Below are 26973 nucleotides of genomic sequence, written 5' to 3'. Positions count from 1 at the left end.
CCCTTCAAAGAAGAATTTTGGCTTACTCATCTACATTTTGTCAAACTGCGGTCTAGTTTTTTATGTTTCTCTCCACCTGGGTCTCCTGGCCATTTCATTTGAATGTTGACGGATAGTTCGCCCTAACACTGATGCACCCTGAGCCTGCAGGACAGCTTGAATTTCTTTCGAATTTGATTGGGGCTCCTTATCTGCCACCCGGACTATCCTGCGTTGTGACCTTTCATCAATTGTTCTCTGCAGTCCAGGGAGATTATGTACAGTGCCATGGGTTGTAAACTTCTTGATTATGTTGCACGCCATAGACAAAGTAACATGAAGTTTTCTGGAGATGGACTTGAGAACCAAAATTGCTGAACAATATCAACAATCTCAAGTTTACAAGTCCACAGACAGTTCTTCTCTTTCTGTTCTCCATGCTTCGTGTTGCACACCCAGACACACAATGCAAAGATTGTCAACTTTTCCCCTTTTTATGAGCTTTAAGGTCTGATTTTTATATTGGCCACACCTGTTCCTTGCCACAAGGGAGTTTGAACGAGCATCGCATGCTTGAACCAAAGTTGTTTATCCACAGTTTTGGAAAGATGCCAACAATTGTCTGACCCATTTTTGTGGTTTTGTGTGAAATTATGTCCAATTTACCTTTTTTTGTTTTTTTGTACCATGACTGTATGCCGTATACTCAACTGCACTCAATGTAAGGAGTCACAACCCTAATATAATCTGCTCTTTACCTGACAGATTTATCAAAATGGTTTATAATAATATTTTTTGTGCCCCGTAGTAACCAATCACAGCACATCTTTATGAAAAAGAGACGCTTTAAAGGGAACCTGTGAGGTCCCACATGCCCTCCAATCCATCAGCGTTCAGCTATGTGCGATTAAACTCCCACCCTAACCATCCCCGTATAATGTAATTCAGTTAAATAAATGCTTTAAAAAAGCATTTATAACCTCCGCTTTCCCTATGCTAATGAGGGCTATGACTAGTCGATGGGGTGTTAGCTGCCCCAGACCAGTTGGCCTTATTTCCATGTTCTCCTCCTCTGTGAATGTGATAACATAATTTTCACGACCGGCATATTCGCCAACTCATACAAATCTAGCGCATGCACGCTGCTCATTCCAGCAGCGTCACTGCGTCTCTGAAGCCGGGTGTATGAGCACTACGCATGACCAATAATCACCTTCTGAACTTCCGGACATGCAGAGTGCGCGCCTCTGGCGCCAGGAAGCCTACACCTGGATTAGAGACACGCTGCACATCACCGGAAGCCATCTTCTGAACTCCCGCACTTGCGCAGCGCACGTATACACCCTTCTTCATTAAAAAAAAAAACGCAGCACGCCTCCGATTCCTCAGTAAAACAGATCAGACTCACCCATTCACGACTACGGAAGCCAAAAAATCGTATGCCACAATATATCATCTGATTTTTATGGATACATTGCAATTCTGTGACATAGGAAATAGTAAATGGCCTCATAACTGATTAATAGCTGCTGCTGTATAAAATAACAAGTCGTATACAGACCGCATATGGGTGACAAGTGGGGAAAAAATCATCCCACTTTACTGGATGAAATTCTGAACAATTTTTGTTTATATATATATATATATATATATATATATATATATATATATATATATATATATATATATATATATATATATATATATATATATATTATGGTCATGTGAACCTACCCTGACAGTAGTATGCTCCAACAGCTGAGAAATCTTTTGGGCATTAATGACTTTCCTTGAATGTAAATATTATCATCATCATTTTTTATTTATTATTATTATATTTGTGTGAACATAAAATGATTTTATTTTTTGTTTTTTTAGCCGTTGGACTTGAGAGGTCCATATGACGTTGCCACCTTGTATCCTTTTCAATCAGATATTCATGGAACTGATTTGTTTTCAACATAACTTCTACAGGGGTTTTTCGCTTTAAAATTGTTTATATAGGAAAGAAATGAGGTCGCTTCATGTGCAGAACTGCGTATCATAGCCGCGTTGCATGACACACAGTGGGGTACCGCATTCGCCTTCTCCTTCTTCTTCGCCAGCTTATCCATGTAGTCTCCATACATTTGGCCAGCTGATGTGTGCAGTCTCCATACATTTGACCATCTGATCCGTGCAGTCTCCATACATTTGGCCAGCTGATCCGTGTAGTCTCCATACATTTGGCCAGCTGATCCGTGTAGTCTCCATACATTTGACCATCTGATCCGTGCAGTCTCCATACTTTTGGCCAGCTGATGTGTGTAGTCTCCATACATTTGGCCAGCTGATGTGTGTAGTCTCCATACAATTGGCCAGCTGATCCGTGTAGTCTCCATACATTTGGCCAGCTGATGATGTGTGTAGTCTCCATACTTTTGGCCAGCTGATCCGTGTAGTCTCCATACATTTGGCCAGCTGATCCGTGTAGTCTCCATATATTTGGCCAGCTGATACGTGTAGTCTCCATACATTTGGCCAGCTGATCCGTGCAGTCTCCATACTTTTGGCCAGCTGATCTGTCAGTCTCCATACATTTGGCCAGCTGATGTTTGTAGTCTCCATACATTTGGCCAGCTGATCTGTGTAGTCTCCATACATTTGGCCAGCTGATCTATGTAGTCTCCATACATTTGGCCAGCTGATCCGTGCAGTCTCCATACTTTTGGCCAGCTGATCTGTCAGTCTCCATACATTTGGCCAGCTGATCTGTGTAGTCTCCATACATTTGGCCAGCTGATGTGTGTAGTCTCCATACATTTGGCCAGCTGATCTGTGTAGTCTCCATACATTTGGCCAGCTGATGTGTGTAGTCTCCATACATTTGGCTAGCTGATCCGTGCAGTCTCCATACATTTGGCCAGCTGATCTGTGTAGTCTCCATACATTTGGCCAGCTGATGTTTGTAGTCTCCATACATTTGGCCAGCTGATGTTTGTAGTCTCCATACATTTGGCCAGCTGATCCGTGTAGTCTCCATACATTTGGCCAGCTGATGTGTGTAGTCTCCATACATTTGGCTAGCTGATGTGTGTAGTCTCCATACATTTGGCTAGCTGATCCGTGTAGTCTCCATACATTTGGCTAGCTGATCCATGTAGTCTCCATACATTTGGCCAGCTGATCCGTGCAGTCTCCATATATTTGGCCAGCTGATCCGTGTAGTCTCTATACATTTGGCCAGCTGATCCATGTAGTCTCCATACATTTGGCCAGCTGATCCGTGCAGTCTCCATACTTTTGGCCAGCTGATCTGTCAGTCTCCATACATTTGGCCAGCTGATCTGTGTAGTCTCCATACATTTGGCCAGCTGATCTGTGTAGTCTCCATACATTTGGCCAGCTGATGTGTGTAGTCTCCATACATTTGGCTAGCTGATCCGTGCAGTCTCCATACATTTGGCCAGCTGATCTGTGTAGTCTCCATACATTTGGCCAGCTGATGTTTGTAGTCTCCATACATTTGGCCAGCTGATGTTTGTAGTCTCCATACATTTGGCCAGCTGATCCGTGTAGTCTCCATACATTTGGCCAGCTGATGTGTGTAGTCTCCATACATTTGGCTAGCTGATCCGTGTAGTCTCCATACATTTGGCTAGCTGATCCATGTAGTCTCCATACATTTGGCCAGCTGATCCATGTAGTCTCCATACATTTGGCCAGCTGATCTGTGTAGTCTCCATACATTTGGCCAGCTGATCCATGTAGTCTCCATACATTTGGCCAGCTGATCCATGTAGTCTCCATACATTTGGCCAGCTGATCTGTGTAGTCTCCATACATTTGGCCAGCTGATCCATGTAGTCTCCATACATTTGGCCAGCTGATCTGTGTAGTCTCCATACATTTGGCCAGCTGATCCATGTAGTCTCCATACATTTGGCCAGCTGATCCATGTAGTCTCCATACATTTGGCCAGCTGATCTGTGTAGTCTCCATACATTTGGCCAGCTGATCCATGTAGTCTCCATACATTTGGCTAGCTGATCCGTGTAGTCTCCATACATTTGGCCAGCTGATCCGTGTAGTCTCTATACATTTGGCCAGCTGATCCATGTAGTCTCCATACATTTGGCCAGCTGATCTGTGAAGTATGATCTAGTGTTTTTGTCTCCATGCTGTAGGTAAATCCTATTACTTTGCAGCTCTCTGGGCAGAGGAGCAATGATATAAGCAATAATATCCTCATACTGTCTTATAATTGGCTTAATCAGCAAGTACATGATGGCTCTTGTCCTATAAATGCCCAATCACGGGGAAAGCTGAAGTATGGCCGCTATTGGCTCCAGTAAATTTTTTGGACAACATTTAACTGCATTTTAATTATAACAGAATATTAAGTCACATCATTGCGTTAAACGTTGCTCTAATTTTGATTTTACTGTTTTCCTTTTTAAATTGTCATATTAAGAAACTTTTTCTGTGTAAAATCCTGAATCTAATATTAGAGGTTTGCTGTTTGGCTTGCCTGAAAGTTCTGCCAAGGCTTCGCTGTCTACCAATTGTCGGGCTGCCCTCTTACATGGTGGTAAGTTCACGTAGTACCATATCCAGTCAGCATCACTAGAGTCGAGCGAATTTTGCAAAGTTCGGTTCTCATAACGATAGCTGGCGACTATTGTATTTGCAATATTCGCCAAACACAGCCGGACGTCATTGGAGTCAATAGGACTAGAGTTGAGCGAATATATTCGGAAACGATCATCAAACATAAATTTGGTAGAAAAATGGCAGGAATATTGCAAATTTGGATTTGACTACACATTCTGAATATTTTCGCACAACTCTAAACATCACGTCACATCTAAGAACACTGTGTTGGTGACCACCGCTGATTTCCAGAATGAAGGGGATCTGCAGAGCACTAAACGCTCTGGAGTTTAGCAGCGGAAATAGGAGTAGCAACAACCAGATGAGCCAAAGCTTTACAATATATTCTTTACATAGTGAAAGGAATTGAAGGGACCTTTTTTGCTATTTAATGTAGAGTTGTTGCATTGTTATAAAAAAAAAATAAAAACTACATTGCCAACTGGGCATTGGCAGAAGCAGATGGGCGTGTCCTCACACCTGGGCGTTGGCAGAAGCAGATGGGCGTGTCCTCACACCTGGGCGTTGGCAGAAGCAGATGGGTGTGTCCTCGCACCTGGGCGTTGGCAGAAGCAGATGGGCGTGTCCTCGCACCTGGGCGTTGGCAGAAGCAGATGGGCGTGTCCTCACACCTGGGCGTTGGCAGAAGCAGCTGGGTGTGTCCTCGCACCTGGGCGTTGGCAGAAGCAGATGGGCGTGTCCTCACACCTGGGCATTGGCAGAAGCAGATGGGTGTGTCCTCGCACCTGGGCGTTGGCAGAAGCAGATGGGTGTATCCTTGCACCTGGGCGTTGGCAGAAGCAGATGGGCGTGTCCTCGCACCTGGGCGTTGGCAGAAGCAGATGGGCGTGTCCTCACACCTGGGCGTTGGCAGAAGCCGATGGGTGTTTCCTCGCACCTGGGCGTTGGCAGAAGCAGATGGGCGTGTCCTCGCACCTGGACGTTGGCAGAAGCAGATGGGCGTGTCCTCACACCTGGGCGTTGGCAGAAGCAGATGGGCGTGTCCTCACACCTGGGCGTTGGCAGAAGCAGATGGGCGTGTCCTCACACCTGGGCGTTGGCAGAAGCCGATGGGTGTTTCCTCGCACCTGGGCGTTGGCAGAAGCAGATGGGCGTGTCCTCGCACCTGGACGTTGGCAGAAGCAGATGGGCGTGTCCTCACACCTGGGCGTTGGCAGAAGCAGATGGGTGTGTCCTCGCACAGTCCCACCCACGCTGTTCACTCAGTACTGATGGTGGGAACAGGTTGGGGCAGACCCTCTTCTGTTCCAGTATGACTATGTAGAAGGCCACATATCATAGCTGCGGTGCTAATCCTCCACCCATACCGTCTTCCATGTGCTGCCATCAGCAGCCCTGGTTCTTCCTGTCTATGCTTTGTGAACACTGGCCTGTATGTTTCAGGTTTTCCACTATTTTTATTTATTTTTTTTTTTTAACACCCTGACTCCTTTGACTTGGACAGTGGGTGAGATTTTGTTAATTTGCATGCTGCGATTGAAGCTGAACATGTAAGGGTATGTGCACACGTATTCTGGAGGACTGCGGATTTTTCCGCAGCGGATTTGGAAAAATGCAGTGCAAAACCGCTGCGGTTTTTCCTGCTGATTTATCGCGGTTTCTACTGCGGATTCCGCTGCGGAAAACACCTGCTGTTTTCTATTGGAGCAGGTGTAAAACAGAATCCGCACAAAGAATTGACATGCTGCGAAAAATAAACCGCTGCGTTTCCGCGCGTTTTTTTCTGCAGCGTGTGCACTGCGGATTTCGTTTCCCATAGGTTAACATGGTACTGTAAACTCATGGGAAACCGCTGCGGATCCGCAGCCAAATCTGCAGCGTGTGCACATAGCCTAAAGTTTTATTCGTAGTGATGTCCTAGAACTTTTTCTTTCCTTTTCATATTGTGCCTTGTACGTATCCTCACATAATCCTTTTATGCAAAATTTCCTTGAAAACGTTCCGCGCTGGTAAGCAGATGGCACAGCCTTATTCAATAGCGTGTTTTCAACTTCAGAAACAAGGAAGACGGCCTTCGGCGTCACTTACACCGTGAAGAAACCACAGGCTAAAGAAGATGAAGGGGAAGCAGCAGAGCCGGCGTTCAAGAAAGCAAAGAAGGAGTAAAGCTCGTCCGTACAGCGCAGCGTGCTACATGAATGTAATGAGACGACAAGATCGATGATCCAGTATTGGGATCCGGCGCTGAAATTGATTATTTGTTGTTTTATTTCTTCCAAAATTAAAGTCTTTACGCCGGTACACTGAATAAGTGCAGTCTCTCATCAATGTCTGTATATAGTGCATAGAACGGCGGAAAACACAGGCTCACACATAGAAAAGTTTAACACATTTATTGCTAAACTCAATTTTTTTTTCTATTTTGCTGAAACCATAAAACAAAATGGAATTGTTGAGATTTCTTTATTTCTCATTAAATACCGAACTCAAAATCCCATGGGTACTGCCTGAGCTTTGTGGCTTCACTCTGTCAAGAATCTGCATTAAAAGGTTTCCAGACTGAAAACATTATGGCGTTTTTTTTCCCCAAAACTGCACCACTGTCCGTGCGTTGCATGTATAGCAACTCATGTCCATGGAAGCGTAAGGGCATTTACCTGCAACATAGACAAATCCTTTGGACAGGTGTGGGGCGCCGTTATTGGAAGAAATTAACCATATTTTTCTCAACCTGAAAACTGCTTGAAACGGAATCTGGCCAGTAGGTTTTTGCTGCCGCATGATGTAGGGACAGAGACCCTGATTCCAGCAATGCATCACTTACTGGTCTGCTTTCTGTAGTCTTGATTAAAAACACTTTTCTCTGGTACCTACCAGTTCTCTTAACCCCGCAAACACCACCGATTGGCAGTTTTCTGTCTATGCACAGTGCACACAGAAAGCAGCCAATCGGTGGGGGCAGGATTATACAGTAGGAGAACGACATGACACGAGACACCTAGACCTGTAGTGATAATCTCTTGCTGATAAAAACACTGATTTTTATTGAAACTACAATAAGCAGCCCAGTAAGTGACAAAGATGGAATCAGGCTCTCTGTAATGCGGATTTCCTGCAGATTTAACAAAATCTGTGCAGAAAAATCCACACGCCATTCTGCAACATGTGCACGCGGCCTTAAGCAGTTTTAACAGATGTCTACATTTTGTGCCCCGTTAACGTTGCACAATGTCAGTGCCTGGCAAGCAGCAAGTGCCTTATAAGCTATGGTAGCTTTGCACATAACGTAAGTTTTTTTTATGCCATTTTAAACACTGAAATTCCACAGTCTTCTCAGTACAGGAGAGCAACATAGTGCAAGGTAGTCACCACTAGGTGGCGCACATTGATCGTCCTTGACCATTCTGCTCATCATCCGTACCATTATACACATTATCGTTTTGGCTTTTAAAACAAATAATCGCCACTAATCAGGATCACTGCTCAAGATCACGGGCTCACCAAGTGCATTGTGACCACGTGTCAAGCACTGGAGGCACTACATGATATTTGTAGATCCTGGTTAGTTTGACCTTGTAATATATGATTTTACTTATTCTGCATTAGAAAGAATCCGTATGACTCATTTCCTTGTTCCATTATTTGGTACAGTATATAAAGTCAAAACCTTAATCATCATCCATCATGTCGCAAATACAGGAAATCAATACAAAATGTACAGAAAATACAATACCGATATACAAAAGTACAAACCTCTCTATCTGCAATCCATTGCATTTCTTTCTAGTCTTATCTGGTGTCTCAACCAACCGTACTGTGACCATCGTTACTCAGGGCCTAGAATCCTGATGCCACTGGGGACATTTTGGGGTTTTAGATCCTTTCTGTGGCACCTTAGCTTGCGGAGGATTCTACAAGTGTGCACTAGTTGTGCCTTTCACAATGTGTACCTTATGCATGGGATCTGAGAAAATGTGTCCGTTTCCTTGTAGGAGAAGATGTACTCCAAGGTAAAATTGACTGATTTTGATAAAGTGACACTCCTGACCAAACACATACACGGTCTTATACAAGATGCATTGAGAGATTAAAAGAAAATCTAAAGGATTTGTACGGTGTCTGGAGTGGTTCCTTACAGAATACACACCAGAGCTATTGAAGAGGTTTTTTGGTTTCAGAAAACCCTTTCCCCTATGCTGTAGTTTCTTTAAACTTGAAACAAAGTGCAGGCGCTCGGTGCATCATGGCGCGGCTAATCATTTATATCTACCTTCCCACCTGCTTAGTTTCCATCTATCTCCACCCTCCTCTTGCCCTATGAAGCCAGAGCTGTGAATCAAATAAGGGTGCATATAGAGGAAACCAAGCAGGTGGGAAGGTGTATATCAATCATTGGCCGCGCTGTAAAGCACTGAGCGCCTGCACTTTGTTTGAACAGTCATTGTGTGCCGACGGTCCCTTTTTGGAATTTTTTTTTTTTTTTTTTAACTCAACCTCCAGGTCCACTGCTGAGTCTCCATTACTGCCCCCAGTGTCTACTGTTGTCTGCAGTACTGGCATGCTGCAGCCAATCTGTGATCTCTGGGCTCCGAGTGCCACGTGCCATCAGCTCAGAGAGAGCTGCTGATCTCACTGATTGGTTGCAGTGCTGGTGACGTGACCTCAGCGCTGCAGACAATAATTGACATTGGGAGCAGCTTCAGACTCTGCTGAACCTAGTGGGAGTGAGAAAAGTTAGGGTTTTTGTTTTGTTTTTATTGTAACCGAGGGCTAGGCTTTTTCCACGACCAGAAAACCCCTTTAAGGCTACACTGGTGGTGTGTACCTAATTTACATCTTGGTAACTATAGAAAAGGCATTTTCTTTTATCCTTTATACTACATTGTCCCCATGATGAAAAAGCACAATAATGACTTTTGCGACACAAATGCCCTCCTTACAAGCTACAGAAGGGGGTAATGAGACCAGAAAATAAAGGGCTTCTTTTGTGAAAAAAACAGTTTAGCAATAAATGTATTTGTTGTCCATAGCAACCAATCACAGTGTCGCTTTCATTTTTCCACACCAGTTTGAAAATTGAAAGCTGAGCTCTGATTGGTTGCTATGGGCAGCAAATACACTATGACCAGTTTTAAGGCCCAGTATCTGTCTCATTCCAGCTCGATGTTCTCCTGGACACATCTGGTGCTTCTAACCAAACTCTAAAATTTATGTTACGAGTGAGGCTGAAACAACACAAAGATGTTATCCATGTCTTAAGATCGCCGGCTCAGTGGGTAAAATCCCCCTCCGCCTACTGACATTACGTTTGTCTCCTTTCTAAGGTAGCTTCGTTGGGTAAGGAAGCCGCAAATAAATTGGGCCTGACCCATGGCAGAAGCTTCTCATTTCTAAACATACAGCCTGGAACACGTCCTGGCGTCACCCGCTGTAAGTCGTGTCTACATCGTCCACCACAATGGCTACGTTCCGTAGGGTGGAGAATTTACTCCTACACACAACATATAATATGTGTGTAATTATCAATCAGGCAGCAATGGTGTCCTTTTTTGTTTTTTGTTTTTTTTAGATATAACAGACACAAGAATTTTTGCCTTCATGGAATTTGTATAAAGCGCAATAATAAATCTAAAAAAATACATAAATAAGTACATAAATAAAAATACACAAACATTGAAAAGTGCAAGAAGTTTCAAATAAATAATATGGAATAGTCTTATCTCAAAGCATTTAGCAAATAAAAAAAAAAGTGCCTGGCAAATGCCATCTCGGAGTGATGCCGGCTGGCAGCGCTGTCAGAATTGCTGGATGTCACAGCTCTTGTATAACTTTCCCTGAAGGCCACTGAATATCTCCTTCACTCCATTCTGCCACTGGAGGGCGAGCTCCATTGCTGTCTTTCCCGCCTGTCGGCACAATGTGAAAGTTATTCTGTTATGCAGGAAAATACAAAAATCCTTGAAGTGTTTCAGATCAAGTGTAAAAGCGAGAAGGATGTAGCCATGATAGGTTCACACGGACGGGGTGATCCATCACGCAGGATCTACGTACTGCTCCAAGGCTGGAATCACGCAGGCCGCTTTTGTTCTCCGTACCGCTTTTTGATCATAGCGTTGACACAAATTCCAATGTTGTTCAGTCATTATTTTTTATTTTTGCATAAATGTTTAAGAAATATGTCCGAAAAGCTTTGTGCCAGTATCTTAACGTAAAGGGCGCGAGAAAAAAAATTCAGGCGCAAGCATCTTATTAAACATGGGCTGATGTCTTTAAAGGGTTGCTCCACTACTTTTATATCTGTGACCTATTTTCTGGGTTTCAATATTAGATAGTTGGGGGTCTTACCTCTAGATCCCTCATGGATCAGCTCTTTTTCAGTGTCGGCGGCAGCTGAAAGTAGTTGTGGAGCTGAACAGCACAGCTTTGTCAATGCTGTAGTGGCCGCTGCCAAGTGCTGCAGTTTAGGCCTTATTCAAGTAATCAGCAATGGATCGGCAGCATCCGGCAGCGGCCACCAGTTGACAGAGCTGTGCTGTTCAGTCCAATAACTGCTTCCATCTGGTAGGCACCAACAGCAGCTGATCAAGGTGTTGCCATGTGTTGGACCACCACAGATCTGATACTGATAATCTATTCTTAGGATAATTAATATAAAAGTAGAAGTGCAACCCTTTAACTTGCCCCCACCACTAAGACCTCAAGCAAACCACTGTTGTCATTTTTTGCTCATTTCCTCTACTTAGATTGCTTTTCAAATTTTTTTTACAACATTTAGCTGCTAAAATGAAAGTTCGTCAATGTAATACAAGTACTGATGAGATCTGACAATGAGAACTGCTGTGTGTTAGTTGTCTCCCCTGTTAGGGTCCTGTGTGAGGGACTTACTATTATGATGCACACATGAACTAATAGAGCAGGGATTTTTAGGATGTAGCAACACCTAGACTTGGCCTGCAAAAGAAAACTGATCCAAAAAGATCAAGATCAATTGTTTTCCTAAAGTCATAGCAGATGGTGGCTGGCAGTAACATTACTTCCATTACACTGTTCCGAGTTGTCCCCCATATTTGTACAGACCCTCAGTGCCATGCTTGTAAGTTTATATGCGGGGCGCATCTTAGTAGCAAGGTATTGAAAATTGAGAGAAAGTATCAACCAGAAAAAGGCTCTTGACATCTTCTGGGCTCCTCATCTTCTGGGCTGCTCTGTCGGCAGTGGCTGTAACCGCGCCCCTGGCATTGACTGACAGCTGGCTCATCATTTGGCCAGCTGTCAGTCAGTGCCGGTGACACTGCTACCGCTCTCTATACACAGAGCGGTGACTAAACCCGCGCTGGCACCACCCCCACCATGACTGAAACCATGAGGAATAAAGTTAATTTCCTCTCAGGAACATGGCTCTAAGTGCGGGCTCCAGGCAGGATCACAACGCTATCAACTTGCAGATTAACCCCATATCTACCGGTTAATAACGTTTTTTTCACGTGACAGATTCCCTTTCAGGGCTTTGGTCTAATCACATAGATGTACATAAATAATAGGTAATAAACATTTAATTTGAAGAACTTACACAATTTTTGACAGTTAAATTGGCTCCATACAGGATCAAGAGCCTCATCATTTTGTAGCGATTTAGTCTCACTCCATCATGCATTGGTGTGTCTCCTTCCTGCAGAATCCATAATAATGGTGTTACTTGCGGTTTTAACAAAAAAATCATAGCAAATATTGTATATTAACAGTCAGTGCAGGCATAATGGTTATACTGTGTTGTGCCTAAGGCTACTTTCACACTAGCGTCGGATTCGGCCCGTCGCAGTGCGTCGGGCCGAGATTCCGACGCTAGCGTTTGATGCGCCGCACAACGGGTGCAGCGGATGCATTTCTCCGGCGTATCCGCTGCCCCATTGTGAGGTGCGGGGAGGTGGGGGCGGAGTTCTGGCCGCGCATGCGCGGTCGTTAAAAGCGGTCCGTCGGTAGCAAAAAACGTTACATATAACGTTTTTTGCTCCCGGCGGTCCGCCACAACACGGCGCAACCGTCGCACGACGATTGCGACGTGTGTCAATACGTCGCAATGCGTCGGTAATGTTAGTCTATGGGGCAAAAACGCATCCTGCAAACAACTTTGCAGGATGCGTTTTTTCCCCTAAACGACGCATTGCGACGTATTCAAAACAACGCCAGTGTGAAAGTAGCCTAATCCACAGCGTGATGAGACTCTCCATGACACACTGATTCAAAGAGCCAAAAAGAGAAGGCGAGAGTCATGTAATGCCTCTGCTGGTCCGCCAGTACACATAAGGGAAATATTTCCTAATAATTGGCGCTACTAAGTAATAGGTGATTTTTGTTTTTAAAGGTAGTGGGTTATTCAACAATATTCTCCAGTTTCAGTATCTCCTGACAAATCTAAAATTATCAAAAAATTAGATAATTCACAAAAAATGCAATGAAATGATACCATTGGCAAGAAAAAAAAATGGTTTTTTTTCTATATGTGGTGTCTGGTGTTGCAGCCCAGCCTAATTTATGTGCATAGGCTAGTCACCATGTTTGGGCAAGAGTAGTACTGTTTTTGGTTTAAAAAAAAAAATACTTTTTTTCTAATTTTAAAAATGCAAAAAGTGGAAATGAAATAAATTAATAAATACATAATAAAAATGAAAAAAAAACAAACTGTTTTCTAAGCATGGATCATTTCAAAATAATTAACGGAGGCACTCGCCTTCCAGCACTCCCATGGATCCAGCACAGATTGCGTAATGGTACAGAACCGCTGAAGACCTCACCATCAGAGAAACATCTGATGATGGGCTCTTAAGTCACTTGACCGCTGCAGCCAATCACAGGCTTAAGCGCTCTTGCTCCATCTGGATAGTGCAGGTCTGCGCTGGATCCATGACACAAGGTGAATATACCTTTATTTGTTAGTTTGAAAGAAATCCATGCCTAGAAAAAAACATTTTTCAGCTTCAAACAACCCCTTCAAAGAGCAAAAGATGATCATAGAAGACCAAAATGTGCGCAGCCACAGACAGGGATGTACTTAATGTGATAACTGTGTTTTTATGACCCAGTTCAGGTATGTTCTCCCAGATCAAAATTTACAATCCGAAAATAAGAAAATGAAAATCTCACCCGATCTTTAGCATTTAAGTCTGCTTCACATGAAATGAGATGTTCTGCGCAATCATACTGTCCTGTCCTCACTGCGACATGTAGGGGAGAACTTAGTAACTAAAGAGAAGGAAAGAACACACAGACATGACCAAACTGTGCCTAGGTCTTTGCACCATTAGGGAAAAAATAGATGTCCTGAGATATCCATAGCACATGAGTTCGCAAATATATAAATAACCGGTATGACAACTATTGGGCCTTCATTTCGAGAGTTCTACCTTTTCAACTGTATCACCATCTGGCTGAGTAAGGAAAATGATTTTAGACATATATTTGTACTGTATGTTCCAGCTAAAAAATAAATCTATTCAATACATGTGGTTAGGGTGCCATAAGTCAGGGTTGAGGGGGAATCATTTTTGCTTGTTATGGACCACTCTCTATAACCTAAACCAACATTTAGAGATAAATTAGAATTCTTCGCTCACTAGAACATTTAACCTAGATCGTCTTCATCCGTGTCGCTAAGGAAGGCCTCTTAGGGTATCTTACCAATCATCAAACTAGAAGGCACAATTGTGGTCAAAAACTTACACAAAGTTTTGAACATCAGCTTAAAGGGAAGGTACCGCGTTTGTAGATCATTAATACATTAATGTAATGTAGCATAACATGCTGTTATAACCAAGTTTTGATTGCATTTGAAACATATTTCATGTGTTATGAGTTTAAAGAAGGCATTGGGGGCTGACATCTTGTTTTAACAGTAGCAGCAGGACACTATCAGTGTCGTAATACGCACCCCATGGTCCTAGGAGATAAAAGGCGGACTCAGACCCTATCTATTGTAATTGAACTGTCACTGCTGTGAACTGGGCACTCTTCTGTGGGCTGCACAATTCACAGTAGTGGGAGTGTTCTGCTGCCATATTCATGGAGCCCTGGGATCTGCTAACATAAGCAGTACTGCTTCCAGCAGAACAGATCCTAGATTGACGGCTGATGGGGGTAAAATGCCGGAGAAAAGTGCGGGGAGAATAGCAGAGACATCAAGGAGGAACAGTATACCATTAGCATTACTGGAGCAAGAACTGTCAGCAGCTCATCTGGAGCTGTGACTCATCCCTCAGTAAAGATAAGATAAGAAGCTGCAGGACTGCAGTGAACTTGTGGAGGGGGGTGAGAGAATCATGTAATCTGGGTGAGAGAGACTGATGGCAGATCACAGGGCAGTCACCCACAATATGGCGCTGCCCTGTGATGCTGCTCTTCATTCTGCCCCAGGGATATTAGACCACCCAAAAGGGGAGGGAAATGTTGATGTCAGCAGTTACTGTCCCAATTTTGCTGCTGACAGTAAAGCTGGTAAGTCTTACTATAGCTGCTTGAGGTCTAAAACGGAAAATGCTCCCCCTAGTGGTAAATATATATATTTGTAAGAAAATATATAATATTTTTCATATAGAAATGCTTGCAAACATTGCATTAATACATTTTAACTACTATTTTAAGCTTAATTTCACACAAAAAAAAACTACAAGAAAACTGGTGGCACCTTCCCTTTCCCTGTAAAAATAGTTATCTACATATGCCCCGTGATGCTAAGGCTTAGCTTCACGGGGTCGGTCAAAAAACTGTTCATCTTCTTGATGGACGAGAGGTTACAAAGCAAGCCTCCAAAGTAGATGTGAACATAGGCTAAGGAGTTCAGGCATGGTGCTCACTACTGACCCTCGGTTGGGTCATTGAGGGGCAATACAACTGACCAGTAGATAAACCTGGCTTTCCAAGTATTCTCATGAATAAAGATATTACATTTAGTAAAGGTAAATGAGTAAAAAAAAATCTAACATCTTAGAGTACTGTTGGACTCCACATTTTAAGTTTAGTATCTAATATATAATTGCCTAGAATACTACTTCCTGCAATTTGTGCCAACTTCCGTGGCTTTGTCCGGAGCTAATGTGCGGAGCTAATGTGCGGAGCTAATGTCCGGAGCTAATGTCCGGAGCTAATGTCCGGAGATAAGTGACGTCAACAGTGTCCAGTGTCTGATTGGTTGCCGCCTGCTGCGAGCGACCAATCAGAAACGTGCCGTACTGTGACACACTCCGCCCGCCATTTTGGTGTGATTTTTGAATTTTTACCTCACAGCAAGTTTCTACTGCGTGGAGGCGGGCCCAGTGACGTTGCTCTTCAAGCTCCTGCCGAATTTCATAAAAAAAAATGATAATACCATTTACCAAAACTATATATATTTAGTTGTGAAGTGGTTCAGTGACATTTTCACACCAATTTTGAACTTTTGTTTGGTGTTTTCTCCATATACTGCCTATTATTCACTGACTGTTATACTGAGAGACTGCCGTTTATTAACCTCTTCTTTGCCACATTGGGTATATTGCTCTATTATTTGCCACATAAGGACATTGTCCATTATTGCCCAGCAATTTCTCTGCAATATAAACTGCCTATTTATTAATATCTGCATTCCTGCAAAGAACTATTGCCTATTATTAACTGGCTATTTTCCTACTACCTGACACTGCCTCTTATTAACCTGTTGTTTGCCACCACCACGCTTAAAGCTGTTTAGCTTAGCCAACATGAGCTCTAATAGTAAGGATACTAATGACACAGAGCCCAAAGCTGCTGATGGCGCACGTAAGATTAGGTCTGATAGAAAGTATACTAATAATGCAGAGCAAAAAGACGCCGATGCCGCACGTAAGCGCAAACAGCGTGCTAACAAGAGTACAGAGGATAGATGCAAGCGCATGGACACTGTTAAGTATACTAATGACACAGAGTCCGTTGTCGTCTGATGTCTTTCATCCCTCCCCTCATAAGCATGTTCATGGATCCTGTGTAACTGTACCTTAAATAACAAGAATTGTCAAGAGCTGGTGAGTGCAGCCATTTTTTGTTCTTTCTTACTATTATTTATTAATTGTATTATTCTTACATTTGAATAAATAAAGTATATATGGATTCTAGACTCCCGATTCTTTAGAATCGGGCTGCCATCTAGTTTTAGACATAAAAAGAAACTGGGACATACAAGAGTTCTATGAACTTAATTTGCCATAATTGAATGTTTCATGTAGGGTCAGAGAGCCTGATTCCAGTGATGTGTCAGTTATTAGTCTGTGTTTTGCAGTTTCAACACAATCAGTGTTTTATCAGCAGGAGATTATCAGTACAGGACAACTGGCCTTGTGCATCCTAGTCCTGCCCCCAGCTCTGATTAGCAGCTCTCTGTCACTATGCATTGTACACAGAAGGGTGTGGTGTGTGCGGGGTTATACACAGCTCAACAACTGAGCTCTGCTAGATCAGCAGCAAAGAAGACTGATTCAATGAAAACTGCTGCATCCAATAAACCAGTGTTTCCCAAACTCCAGTCCTCACGGACCCCAACAGGTCGTGTTTTCAGGATTTCCTTAGTATTGCACAAGTGATGGAAGTATCAGGAGTTCTCTCACTTGTGCAGCACTATGGAAATCCTGAAAACATGACCTGTTGGGGTCTGTGAGGACTGGAGTATAAACTGATTCATCCCTTGAATCGGTGTGTGTCCCTACATCATGGGGCTGTCAGATCACAGGGCAAAAACCTGCTGATTGATTCCCTTTAATATTTCTGGATGAGATGAGTGTGCATAAAACTGACCATCAGCAGCATACCTTGTCTTTTGCATTGATTTTTGCTCCTTTGTTAAGCAGTAATTTTAGAACATCAACGCTACCACCACGACTGGTCCAGTGGATGGCTGTGGATTCCAGCTGTGAATGAACCAAATTATATGATGTGAAATGTGCCTGGACGCTTACATTTACATACACAAGCTTCATGGATCTAACCAAAAAATGGGTTTTTGGGACTTTTGTAGCCTATCTGTAAAATAGACCACCAATGTTTTAGAGAGTATCTAACCTCCAAGACCATAGCCCATCACGCGGACCTTATGCAAGTGATGCACCCCCTTCACCTATTACTTAAAGGGAACCTGTCACCTGAATTTGGCGGGACAGGTTTGTGGTCGTATGGGCGGGGTTTTCGGGTGTTTGATTCACCCTTTCCTTACCAGCTGGCTGGCAATATTGGGTTGAAGTTCATGCTGTGTACTACGGAGGACCGAGAATGAACTTCAATCCAATATTGCGGCCAGCATGCAGCCAGCTGGTAAGGAAAGGGTGAATCAAACACCCGAAAACCCCGCCCATATGACCACAAACCTGTCCCGCCAAATTCAGGTGACAGGTTCCCTTTAAGCTTAGCAGAGCAAGCCATTCTTTTAGAAGCCCAGACAATCCCTTTAAACCAATGCCATCATTTGCAAATTTCTCCAAGTTACACTTCTGCTATTGGGCTCTATGTATTAAAACTAGGAGAGGTTAATACCATGTTTTATCAGATAATGCGAAGAATAGAGGGTTAAATACACATTGATTTCACCCTACTTTCCATATGCATAATGTTTTATCTATGAGAAATATATGTTTACCCAAGGTTAAAAAATCCCCAAAGCATTTCCCTGAAAATGTCCTGTCTGTACATGTTAATTTAGAGCATAAGAGATAAGTCATTTATTTGATATCACGCTTGCCAAAAAATAAGCAGCAGCGTAATATTGAAAGTGACAGACTCTCGTGTGGTTTGCACTTACTACTTTGATTTCAAGCCTCCTGTTTCCATCACTGATTGAACAGACAAAGTGATTGTACCCTGCATCAATGTGATCTCAGAGTCTCAGTGCTAACTACGGAGCTGTGATATCAATCCATAAAGTAGATTATTATTATTGACCACTCCAGATCTCTAGGTGGCGCTGATGCTGTTTTGGCAATTTTGAAACTAGGGTCTAATTCTAGAAAAAGATACCAGTCTTTGTTCTAAAGTAGCAGGGAATTAAATACCACCCAGGTTATATTTTCCCCAATGAAAACGCATTAAGTGAAATTCTAATTTGTTCTTTCTGTGACTACATTTGATCTTGTTCTTTCTGTAGATAATTGTAGGGCAAGGCAAGTTGCGCTCTATATACTTTCCTTGTAGGTGTTCACAGAAATAACTGTCCATTATTTGGTATTTTGATTTTTCCGCTTTATAACATTCTGCAGCTTTGTGTCAATACAATTATTTCTGGTAATCTAGTAAAATTTTCCAGTAAAATCTCCAGCATCGCTCTATTCGCTCTGTTGTAGTTGTTTTCATTGTGTGTTTTGGAAACATCCACATACCATGTCGCGGAATTCAAGATCTGCTCCAGCTTCAATTAACTTCTCGACAATGGCAAGGTGTCCTTCTGAGCATGCTCTGTGCAGGGCCGTACGTCTGTACTGTAGAGATGGTAAAAAACATGAGATGATTCGTACCGTGAACGTTCTTCGTAATCCTGGCTCACTTAATAGGATGGACAACTGCTCATGAGTTATCATTTCCATAATGGAGTACACTTATCCCTCAGGACTACTCTATTTGTAAGGGTTTAACAAGTGTACAGGAAACCACCTGAATGCACTGGTACTTGTACGTTAGAATCATAGAATGTTGGAAGGGACCTCCGGGGTCATCGTGTCCAACCTCCTGCTCAATGCAGGATTCACGAAATTATCTCAAACAGATGTCTGTCCAGCCTCTGTTTGAAGACTTCCATTGAAGTTGCCGTGTTTGAGCTCCAAAAAAAGCTCCAAAAGCAGCCATAGAAGTCTAAAGATCCATACTAAATCTTCATATGCCTCCTATCACATATACAGGCATTGGGTAGGATCACACGACCATTTTCTCTCCATCCGAGAAAAATGGTCAAACTCTGAGCACCGATTATTCTGGTCAAACTCTGATCACAGTTTAATTAGAGTCAGTATGTAAAAATAGGACCACACTTGGATGTCATCCAAATGCGGTCCGATGTTTTTCACGCACCAATACACTTTTATGGCTGATTTTGATCTGGACATTTAGATAATAATCGGACATGCCTCCAATTTTTTTCTGAGACTACTCAATCCAAAGAACAAAATCACCAATGTGCATAGCCCCATAGAATACCATGGGTACAAGTGCTATCCGTGAGAACCAAGTATAGCAGTTTTCCGATATAATTGGTGGTGTGGACCAGCTCATACAGAGATTTTTTTCTGTTGTGCTAAAGAAAGGATAAAGCTCTGTGTCCTAGCTAACAACAATACATCTACTAATTATTAGGTCATCCCCTTCATACTTTTTATTCTATATTGTTGACTTTGATTATAATGTTTCCCAGAGGTAGAGGTTGTAGCTATCTGAAATGGTTTTCGGTTTTCCCAGAATCATTACTTTACACCGATTCACGGGGTAGGTATTAGTGTCGGATCACTAGAGGTTCCACATCGCTGGGATCCGCACCAATCGTGGAAACTGGAATCCCTTGTCCACCATTTGAATGGAGACAAACGCAGTTCAAAATTTATAGGACTGGTGTAGGTAACAGAACCGTACTGATGATTTCTCCATCAATAGCATAGACTGTAAAAGGAGAGACAGCAAACACGTCCCCGATTCTCTTGATTGGTGGGTGTTCCAGCAGGAAGACCCTTTGTAATCAGACTCTTTTCACCTACTCATTGGTGGATTAAGTGAAAATTGATAATTCTGGAAAAAAATCCAATTAATCTGTTAATTTTGTAAGTAATTTGATGAAGTTAAAGTTAAAGCCCATTATATACTGTAGACTACACAATTGGACATTGTAAGGAATAATATTGACCACATCTGTTGAGATGTGGTAAATTCTGTTGGACCTTTTTCTTGCTGAGGCCTGATGATCTGTTAGAACATTAATCTGTCAAGCTGGATTTTCTTACTATTAATCTCAGCCCATTGTCTTAATACCCTGGCCTAAGCTTGTTACAGATGACCTGTTGCCAGGTCAGAAGTGTTGTTATTTTATTCCGGCTGTTACATTGAGTATTGTTTTCTTCCAGAATCTGCCATACAGTTCCAAAGCTATGGGCTTTTTTTATCTAGCACAAATTTTTATGGTCTTTACTAGTGATGATCGAGTATACTCATTCCTCTAGTTTTCCTGAGCATGCTCGGGTGGTCTCCAAGTATTAGTGCTCGGAGATTTTGTTTTTGTTGACCCAGCTGCATGATTTACGGCTGCTAGATAGCTTGAATACATGTGGGGATTCCCTAGAAACCAGGCAACCCCCACATGTACTCAGCCTGGCTATAGCAGCCGTAAATTATGCAGCTGAGTTGACAAAAACTAAATCTCCGAGCACTAATGAATACTCGGAGACCACCCGAGCATGTTCGGGAAACCCGAGCAATGAGTATACTCGCTCATCACTAGTCTTTACCAAGAGGGTGTGGTGCCTAAAGACACACCTACAGAGAATCATGTGAGCTACACCCCCTTGTTAAAGGCCATAAAATTATCACTAAATTTAAAAGATAGTATCTCCAGAACTGTATAGAGAATTCAAAAAACAAAAACAGAACACTCTTGGGGGGATAAAGAATGAAATAAGAGTAAAAACTGGTCTCTTTGACCTGGTTATAAGTTTTCTTTAATGCTCTCTTGTCACTAGAACTTAATACCTATATTTTATATATATTTTGTCTATATGCTATGGTTTTTTTGCTATATTTTTTATATCTATTAAATATATGGGTACATATAACTAGAGTTCATGATGTTGTCAGGCATGGTATAATACCCAGCCGTCATCTGGACTTCAGCTGTTGCTGAACTGCAACTTCCATGAAGCTGGACTGATGTCAGGCATGCCGAGCATGATGTAAATTGCAGCCCAGTGCCAACTGGGATGCTGCGCCTTGCCAGCTTCTATTTCAAAACTGTATTTAGTTTAACAAAAGAGAAAACAAGCATAATACCTCATCACAGACATTTGGATCACCACCATCAGCCAAGTATTTCTCGACTGTTGGAAGCTTGTTTTCCAGGGCAGCTTTCAAGAATGTGACGTCATCCACATGTTCAATCTAAATGACAGATTTGACATTGAGATTTTACATTAGTTTTCTAGTGTGAAGTTTATATGGTTTGTATATGACTTCTCTTTCCATGCTCACATACTTACCACTGGTTCAGGTTCGGGTTCCTTCACCACCAACACTTTTACTTTCTTACATCTTTTCCGTTTTCTTAGGTTTATTATAGTTTGCAAATCTTCCAAGCTATCAAGCTTTGGGCGTTCATCTAGTTTCTTCTTAAGGGTCTAAATACAAATTAGTGAATCAAGTTTTAGTTGTTTTTTTTTTTTTAAAATAGAAAAACGTAATTCTTTTGTGTTGCCACCAGCCACAGGCACTGGAATCATTAATTTAAAGGGAACCTGTCACCCCCAAAATCGATGGTGAGGTAAGCTCACCATCATCAGGGGCTTATCTACAGCATTCTGTAATGCTGTAGACAAGCCCCTTATGTAACCTGAAAGAGGAGAAAAAGAGGTTAGATTATATTCACCCAGAGGCGGTCCCGCTGCGGTCCGGTCAAATGGGTGTCTCAGGTCCGCTCCGGCGCCTCCTATGTTCATTCCATGACGTCCTCTTCTGCTCTTCATGCCGCGGCTCCGGCGCAGGCGTACTTTGTCTGCCCTGTTGAGGGCAGAGCAAAGTACTGCAGTGCGCAGGCGGCGGGCCTCTCTGACCTTTCCGGCGCCTGCGCACTGCAGTACTTTGCTCTGCCCTCAACAGGGCAGACAAAGTACGCCTGCACCGGAGCCGCGGCATGAAGACCAGAAGAGGACGTCATGGAATGAAGATGGGAGGCGCCGGAGCGGACCTGAGACACCCATCGGAGCAGGACCTCCCCTGGGTGAGTGTAATCTAACCTCTTTTTCTCCTCTTTCAGGTAACATCGGCGGCTTATCTACAGCATTACAGAATGCTGTAGATAAGCCCCTGATGTCGATGAGCTTACCTCACCATCGATTTTGGGGGTGACAGGTTCCCTTTAAGTGTTAAAATTAGACTTGTTAATTAAAATTGGTTCATGTAATCCATGTATAAGAGATGTTGCTTTTGAAGTATGAGGGCCACATTTGAGTAATAAAATGACTGCTGTGCAATATCATCATTTTATTCTTAAAAAAAACAGGAAAGTCCAACCAGGTCACCAGTGGTTGAATGGAAAAAGACAGAGCAAACCATTGTTAATCCTATGGCATGCATGTTGGTGAAAGAAAACCGAGCATTGTCCAGAAAAGGCAGCCAAGTGTGAGTTTTCCCATTTCTCAAGTTTGTTGATTATGTGGGAATGACACCTATGAATGTTTAGAAGTAGAATTTTTAAAAAGTCCATATTTGTCAATTGAATGATATCAAGCAAGGAGATATTTATTTCTTGGGTGGCTATGCATAAAGATTCTGATAAGGAGGATACATTAGATGTTCTTAATTACTGTAAAGTTATTACCTCTGCTTTAAGCTGTTTCTGTCTTGCTTGTTTTTCCGCCTCTTGGTCAACCAGTGATTTTGAAGTTGTCCTCAAGTCATCTTGTTTTTCTAGGGTTATGTCCGTTTCATACACTCCATGTTCTCCAGACACAAAATCTCCAGTGTCTTTGTTTTCACTTTTTTTTCCAGTCACCTGTTGATGAAACCATTAATAAACTTTCAACTTCCTTACTACAAATAGTAAGATGTATTGTCCATATCTCGCAGTGTTCTAAATATCTTAAAAACAAGTCTAAAAGTAAAAATGCAGCATCAAGTGTCAATATAGATAATCTTAAGAAATACTAAGACTCTAAAAGAAGAGACCTTATTAAAGATTTGATTAAGATTTGGACAGCTATAAATTATAAAATATCTGGCTGGAGATTTTTATAAACTTTTTAAGTTTTCTAGAATCATAGAATGCTAGAGTCGAAAAGGGACCTCCAGGGTCATCGTGTCCAACCGTCTGCTCAATGCAGGATTCGGTAAGCCATCTAATTATTATTTTATCATTTTATCAAAAACTATTTACTAAAGTCCTATATATTCCATTGTGTCCAGGCAGTGTTCTTCTTACATGGTCTCATGTTCAGCAACCATCACCTAAAAGACCTCAACTTTAACATAATGGGTATCCTTTTTTATTTGAAGGCACCAACTTCCACTGAAGATCTGAAGTAGTCCATCTGGCAGTTCATGTGCAGCCATGAGCACTCTAATAAGTATGGCTCAAACTAGTAACTATTTTTTTTATGAAAAACCAAATAAAATGTAACAACTAATCATTTATATATATACAAATTATATGAACACAACACAAATCCATGATTATTAATATTAGTAACCAACATATTTATTATAGGTTGGAACGTCTTTTTCCTACCAGATCTCATAATACCTATTGTGGCGATACTTTTATTTATTACAACATTGTAATACATAATACGTGATAATTACCAATATAACAAATTATAAATAAATTCACAAACATAATATAATAAAATAAACATACCAATTCTTCTACTTTCAGCAACATTTTGTCTCCTATGAAGTCTTCAAATACCCTTTCCTGATGTTAACCTTAGCGAAGACAAGTTAGCTCCCTGTTCTCCAAGTTCAGGGCGATCTTGCTTTATATACTCTGTCTCTGGTAAGGTTGGATGAGGTAATGTTCCAACCTGGGAACCAACATCTATGGTCCTAGCTGAGACTCGGAGATAGGTGCTTGCTCATTCCAGACATGCTAACTAGCCAGATCTTGTGTCATGTGAGACTGTTCGAGGGGAGGGCTAGCGTAGCAATGGACCTTATGATAAAAAAAAAAAATCTCATACACTAACCACATTGCATTTTCCCCTTGGAATGAAATGTAAGATGACCATTTCACTAGCAATGACTAAAGGGCTTAGCAATGTGAGTCATTCTATCTGTACCAGTATGACAGCTGTCTGTTGGTCTTGCACTAGATTTATCCCTTGACAGCCCAATGACTAAAAGATGCTGGAAAGGAACTCGTATGAGAAATTGTATTCGATAAATAGGGTGACTGGCTCTTGAGGAGGAGCATTTTATTTGATATAACACTATAACAATAAAGTTGGGGGTGGAGAGAAGAATTCCAACCATATTCTATATTTGTTCTCCTTGAGGATTATGGAGTAGGACCCGAGTCTCCTAAACTAAAAATGACATTGATATAATTGTAAACAGCCTGCTTTGTGAATCATTCACACATTGAGGTAGTAAACAAGTATGGCATATAAATATACATATGTTTATGGGGCAAATACAGAAGCAGGTATTTAGTTTCAAATAGATATATAAATAATTTCAGTTTTTTTAAGACTAACAACTTGGAAATACTAAGGCCACTTTCACACTTGCGTCATTTGGCCTCCATCGCAATGCGTCGTTTTGGGAAAAAACGCATCCTGCAAATGTGCCCGCAGGATGCGTTTTTTTTCCCATAGACTTGTATTGTCGACGGATCGCAACGCGTGGCCATACGTCTCGTCCATCGTGCACTGGATTCGTCGTGTTTTGGCGGACCGTCGTCACGAAAAAACGTTCAAAGGAATGTTTTTTCGTACGTCGCATCCTGCATTTCCTACCGCGCATGTGCGACTGGAACTCTGCCCCCTCCTCCCCGGGACTTTAGAATGGGCAGCGGATGCGTTGAAAAACTGCGTCCGCTGCCCACGTTGTGCTGACTTTTCACAACGTCCGTCGGTACGTCGCTCCAACGCTTAACGATGGCCTCGTACCGACGCAAGTGTGAAAGAAGCCTAAGGCTAAGTTCATAAGTCCCTTTCTACGCTCAGTTTGTCTGCACTTTTTCAATACAAATATATAAAAAAAATCAGAATTTATTTCCTTTTAATTGGTCGGGTTAAGGGTCTCGGGTGAATGGCGTATGTTTCCACCTTGCATTTTGAGGGTGCATTTCTCTGCAGAGTCACTTAGTTTTGGCTAAGAATCTCCGTTTTATTACTCAAACTGTGGTAGCCAAAAGTTTTGAGACTGACACAAAGTTTGCTGCTTCCGTGCTTTTAGATATTTTAGTCATATGTTTCTACGGTTACTGAAGTACAATTAGACGCATTTCACTTGTTTTCACATTTTAATTGAGAACTACATTGCCTTTTTGGAAACACTCAATTTTTTCAATGTTGACCCTTATTTTTCAAGACTTCTGCAATTTGCCCTGACAGATGGATGTCATCTTCTGGGCCAAATCCTGACTGATGACCGCCCATTCTTGTCTAATCAGTGCTTGGTGCTTATCAACATTTCAGTGTTTTTTTTTTTTGAGGATTGACAACAGTTTCTCAGCGGGATTGAGATCTAGAGAGTTTCCTGGCAAATGTTTTTTTTCATCGAGCCACTTAGTTATCACTTTTTTCTTGTGACATGGTCTCGATCAAGCCGGAAAAAAAACATTTTTCATCACCAACTTGCTCCTGGATTGTAGTCTGAAGTTGCTTTTGGAGGATATTTAGATACCATTCTTAATTCATGACCGTGTTCTTAAGCAAAATTCTGTATGAAAACAACCCCAAACATTAATGGTCTTAGGATACTTTACCGTCAGCTTGAGACAGGACTCATGCGAGTGCTCACCTTTTCTTCTCTAGACATTCTCTCCTAAACAGACTTAAGGAGGCTTCATCAAAGAAAATAACTTCACCCCCAGTTTATTGATTTTATTCGCTTATATAGTCCATTCCCTGCACTTCCTGAAAAGTTATTTTCTCTGTGCCTGTAGCAGAGCTGTGTGCGCATGTACCGTGCATGCAGCGGTGTTGTGTACATATGTGTGCACTGCAGAGAGTGTATGTAATGGGTGTGCTGTAAATCTATACATGTATAATATACATGCTGCAGAGAAGCTCTAACAACCTTCCTATTCCATTAAATGTGTGATATTGACCATTCCACTTCATTAAATACTACTAGGTAAGTTTTAATTAGTAGGAAAAAATGTTTTTTTCCTGTTTTCTGATGTCTAAACCTGGGATGTGTTTTATAGTAATATGTGCCCTCATAGTCCCAAAATTATAGTAATCCCTGTTCTGTAACATGAAATCATGTCTGTGCTCATGAAATTGGTTTTATTAGAAGTTTTGCTCTGGAGACCCAAAGTTACCGGTTCTGCCAGTGGTAAATAACATGAACCTTGTTCATTGTGTGCTGTTAAAAAAGTATTTTATTCCTTTTAAAGCACTTATGAATGCAGTGCCATGCTTAACCACCAGCTCTGATCGACGTGGTTCTCACAATAGCCTTATTTAGGATCAGTGTGTTGGGTCTTGGCAGGGCCGGTCA

The 26973-nt window shown here is 42.0% G+C and overlaps 2 protein-coding genes across 5 annotated transcripts in view; one reads left to right on the top strand and one right to left on the bottom strand.

Annotated features, from left to right (window-relative positions):
- Positions 1-6883, top strand: part of RPP30 (ribonuclease P/MRP subunit p30) — a 61545-nt gene extending 54662 nt beyond the window's left edge. For all 4 annotated transcript variants that reach the window (XM_069753477.1, XM_069753475.1, XM_069753476.1 and 1 more), the window contains exons 10-12: positions 1858-1895; positions 4470-4549; positions 6629-6883. In XM_069753477.1, the coding sequence (XP_069609578.1) occupies positions 1858-1895; positions 4470-4549; positions 6629-6738 (228 nt within the window). In that variant the 3' untranslated portion in view covers positions 6739-6883. The remainder of the gene's footprint in view (positions 1-1857; positions 1896-4469; positions 4550-6628) is intronic.
- A 67-nt stretch (positions 6884-6950) lies between these two features.
- ANKRD1 (ankyrin repeat domain 1) lies at positions 6951-24257 on the bottom strand. Its single transcript, XM_069753473.1, has 10 exons — positions 24161-24257; positions 23126-23299; positions 21789-21926; positions 21583-21690; positions 18939-19037; positions 17382-17480; positions 13714-13812; positions 12143-12241; positions 9026-10478; positions 6951-8804 (listed from the first exon to the last, which is right to left on the bottom strand). The coding sequence occupies exons 1-9, from the start codon at positions 24182-24184 to the stop codon at positions 10368-10370; spliced, it is 951 nt and encodes a 316-aa protein (XP_069609574.1). The 5' UTR covers positions 24185-24257; the 3' UTR covers positions 6951-8804; positions 9026-10367.
- Positions 24258-26973: the final 2716 nt, after the last annotated feature.

This window comes from Ranitomeya imitator, chromosome 2 (genome assembly GCF_032444005.1).
Source record: "Ranitomeya imitator isolate aRanImi1 chromosome 2, aRanImi1.pri, whole genome shotgun sequence".
In the NCBI taxonomy this organism is placed as follows: Eukaryota; Metazoa; Chordata; class Amphibia; order Anura; family Dendrobatidae; genus Ranitomeya; species Ranitomeya imitator.
Note: the sequence above shows the minus strand (reverse complement) of the source record. Positions and strands in the feature narration are given on the sequence as shown.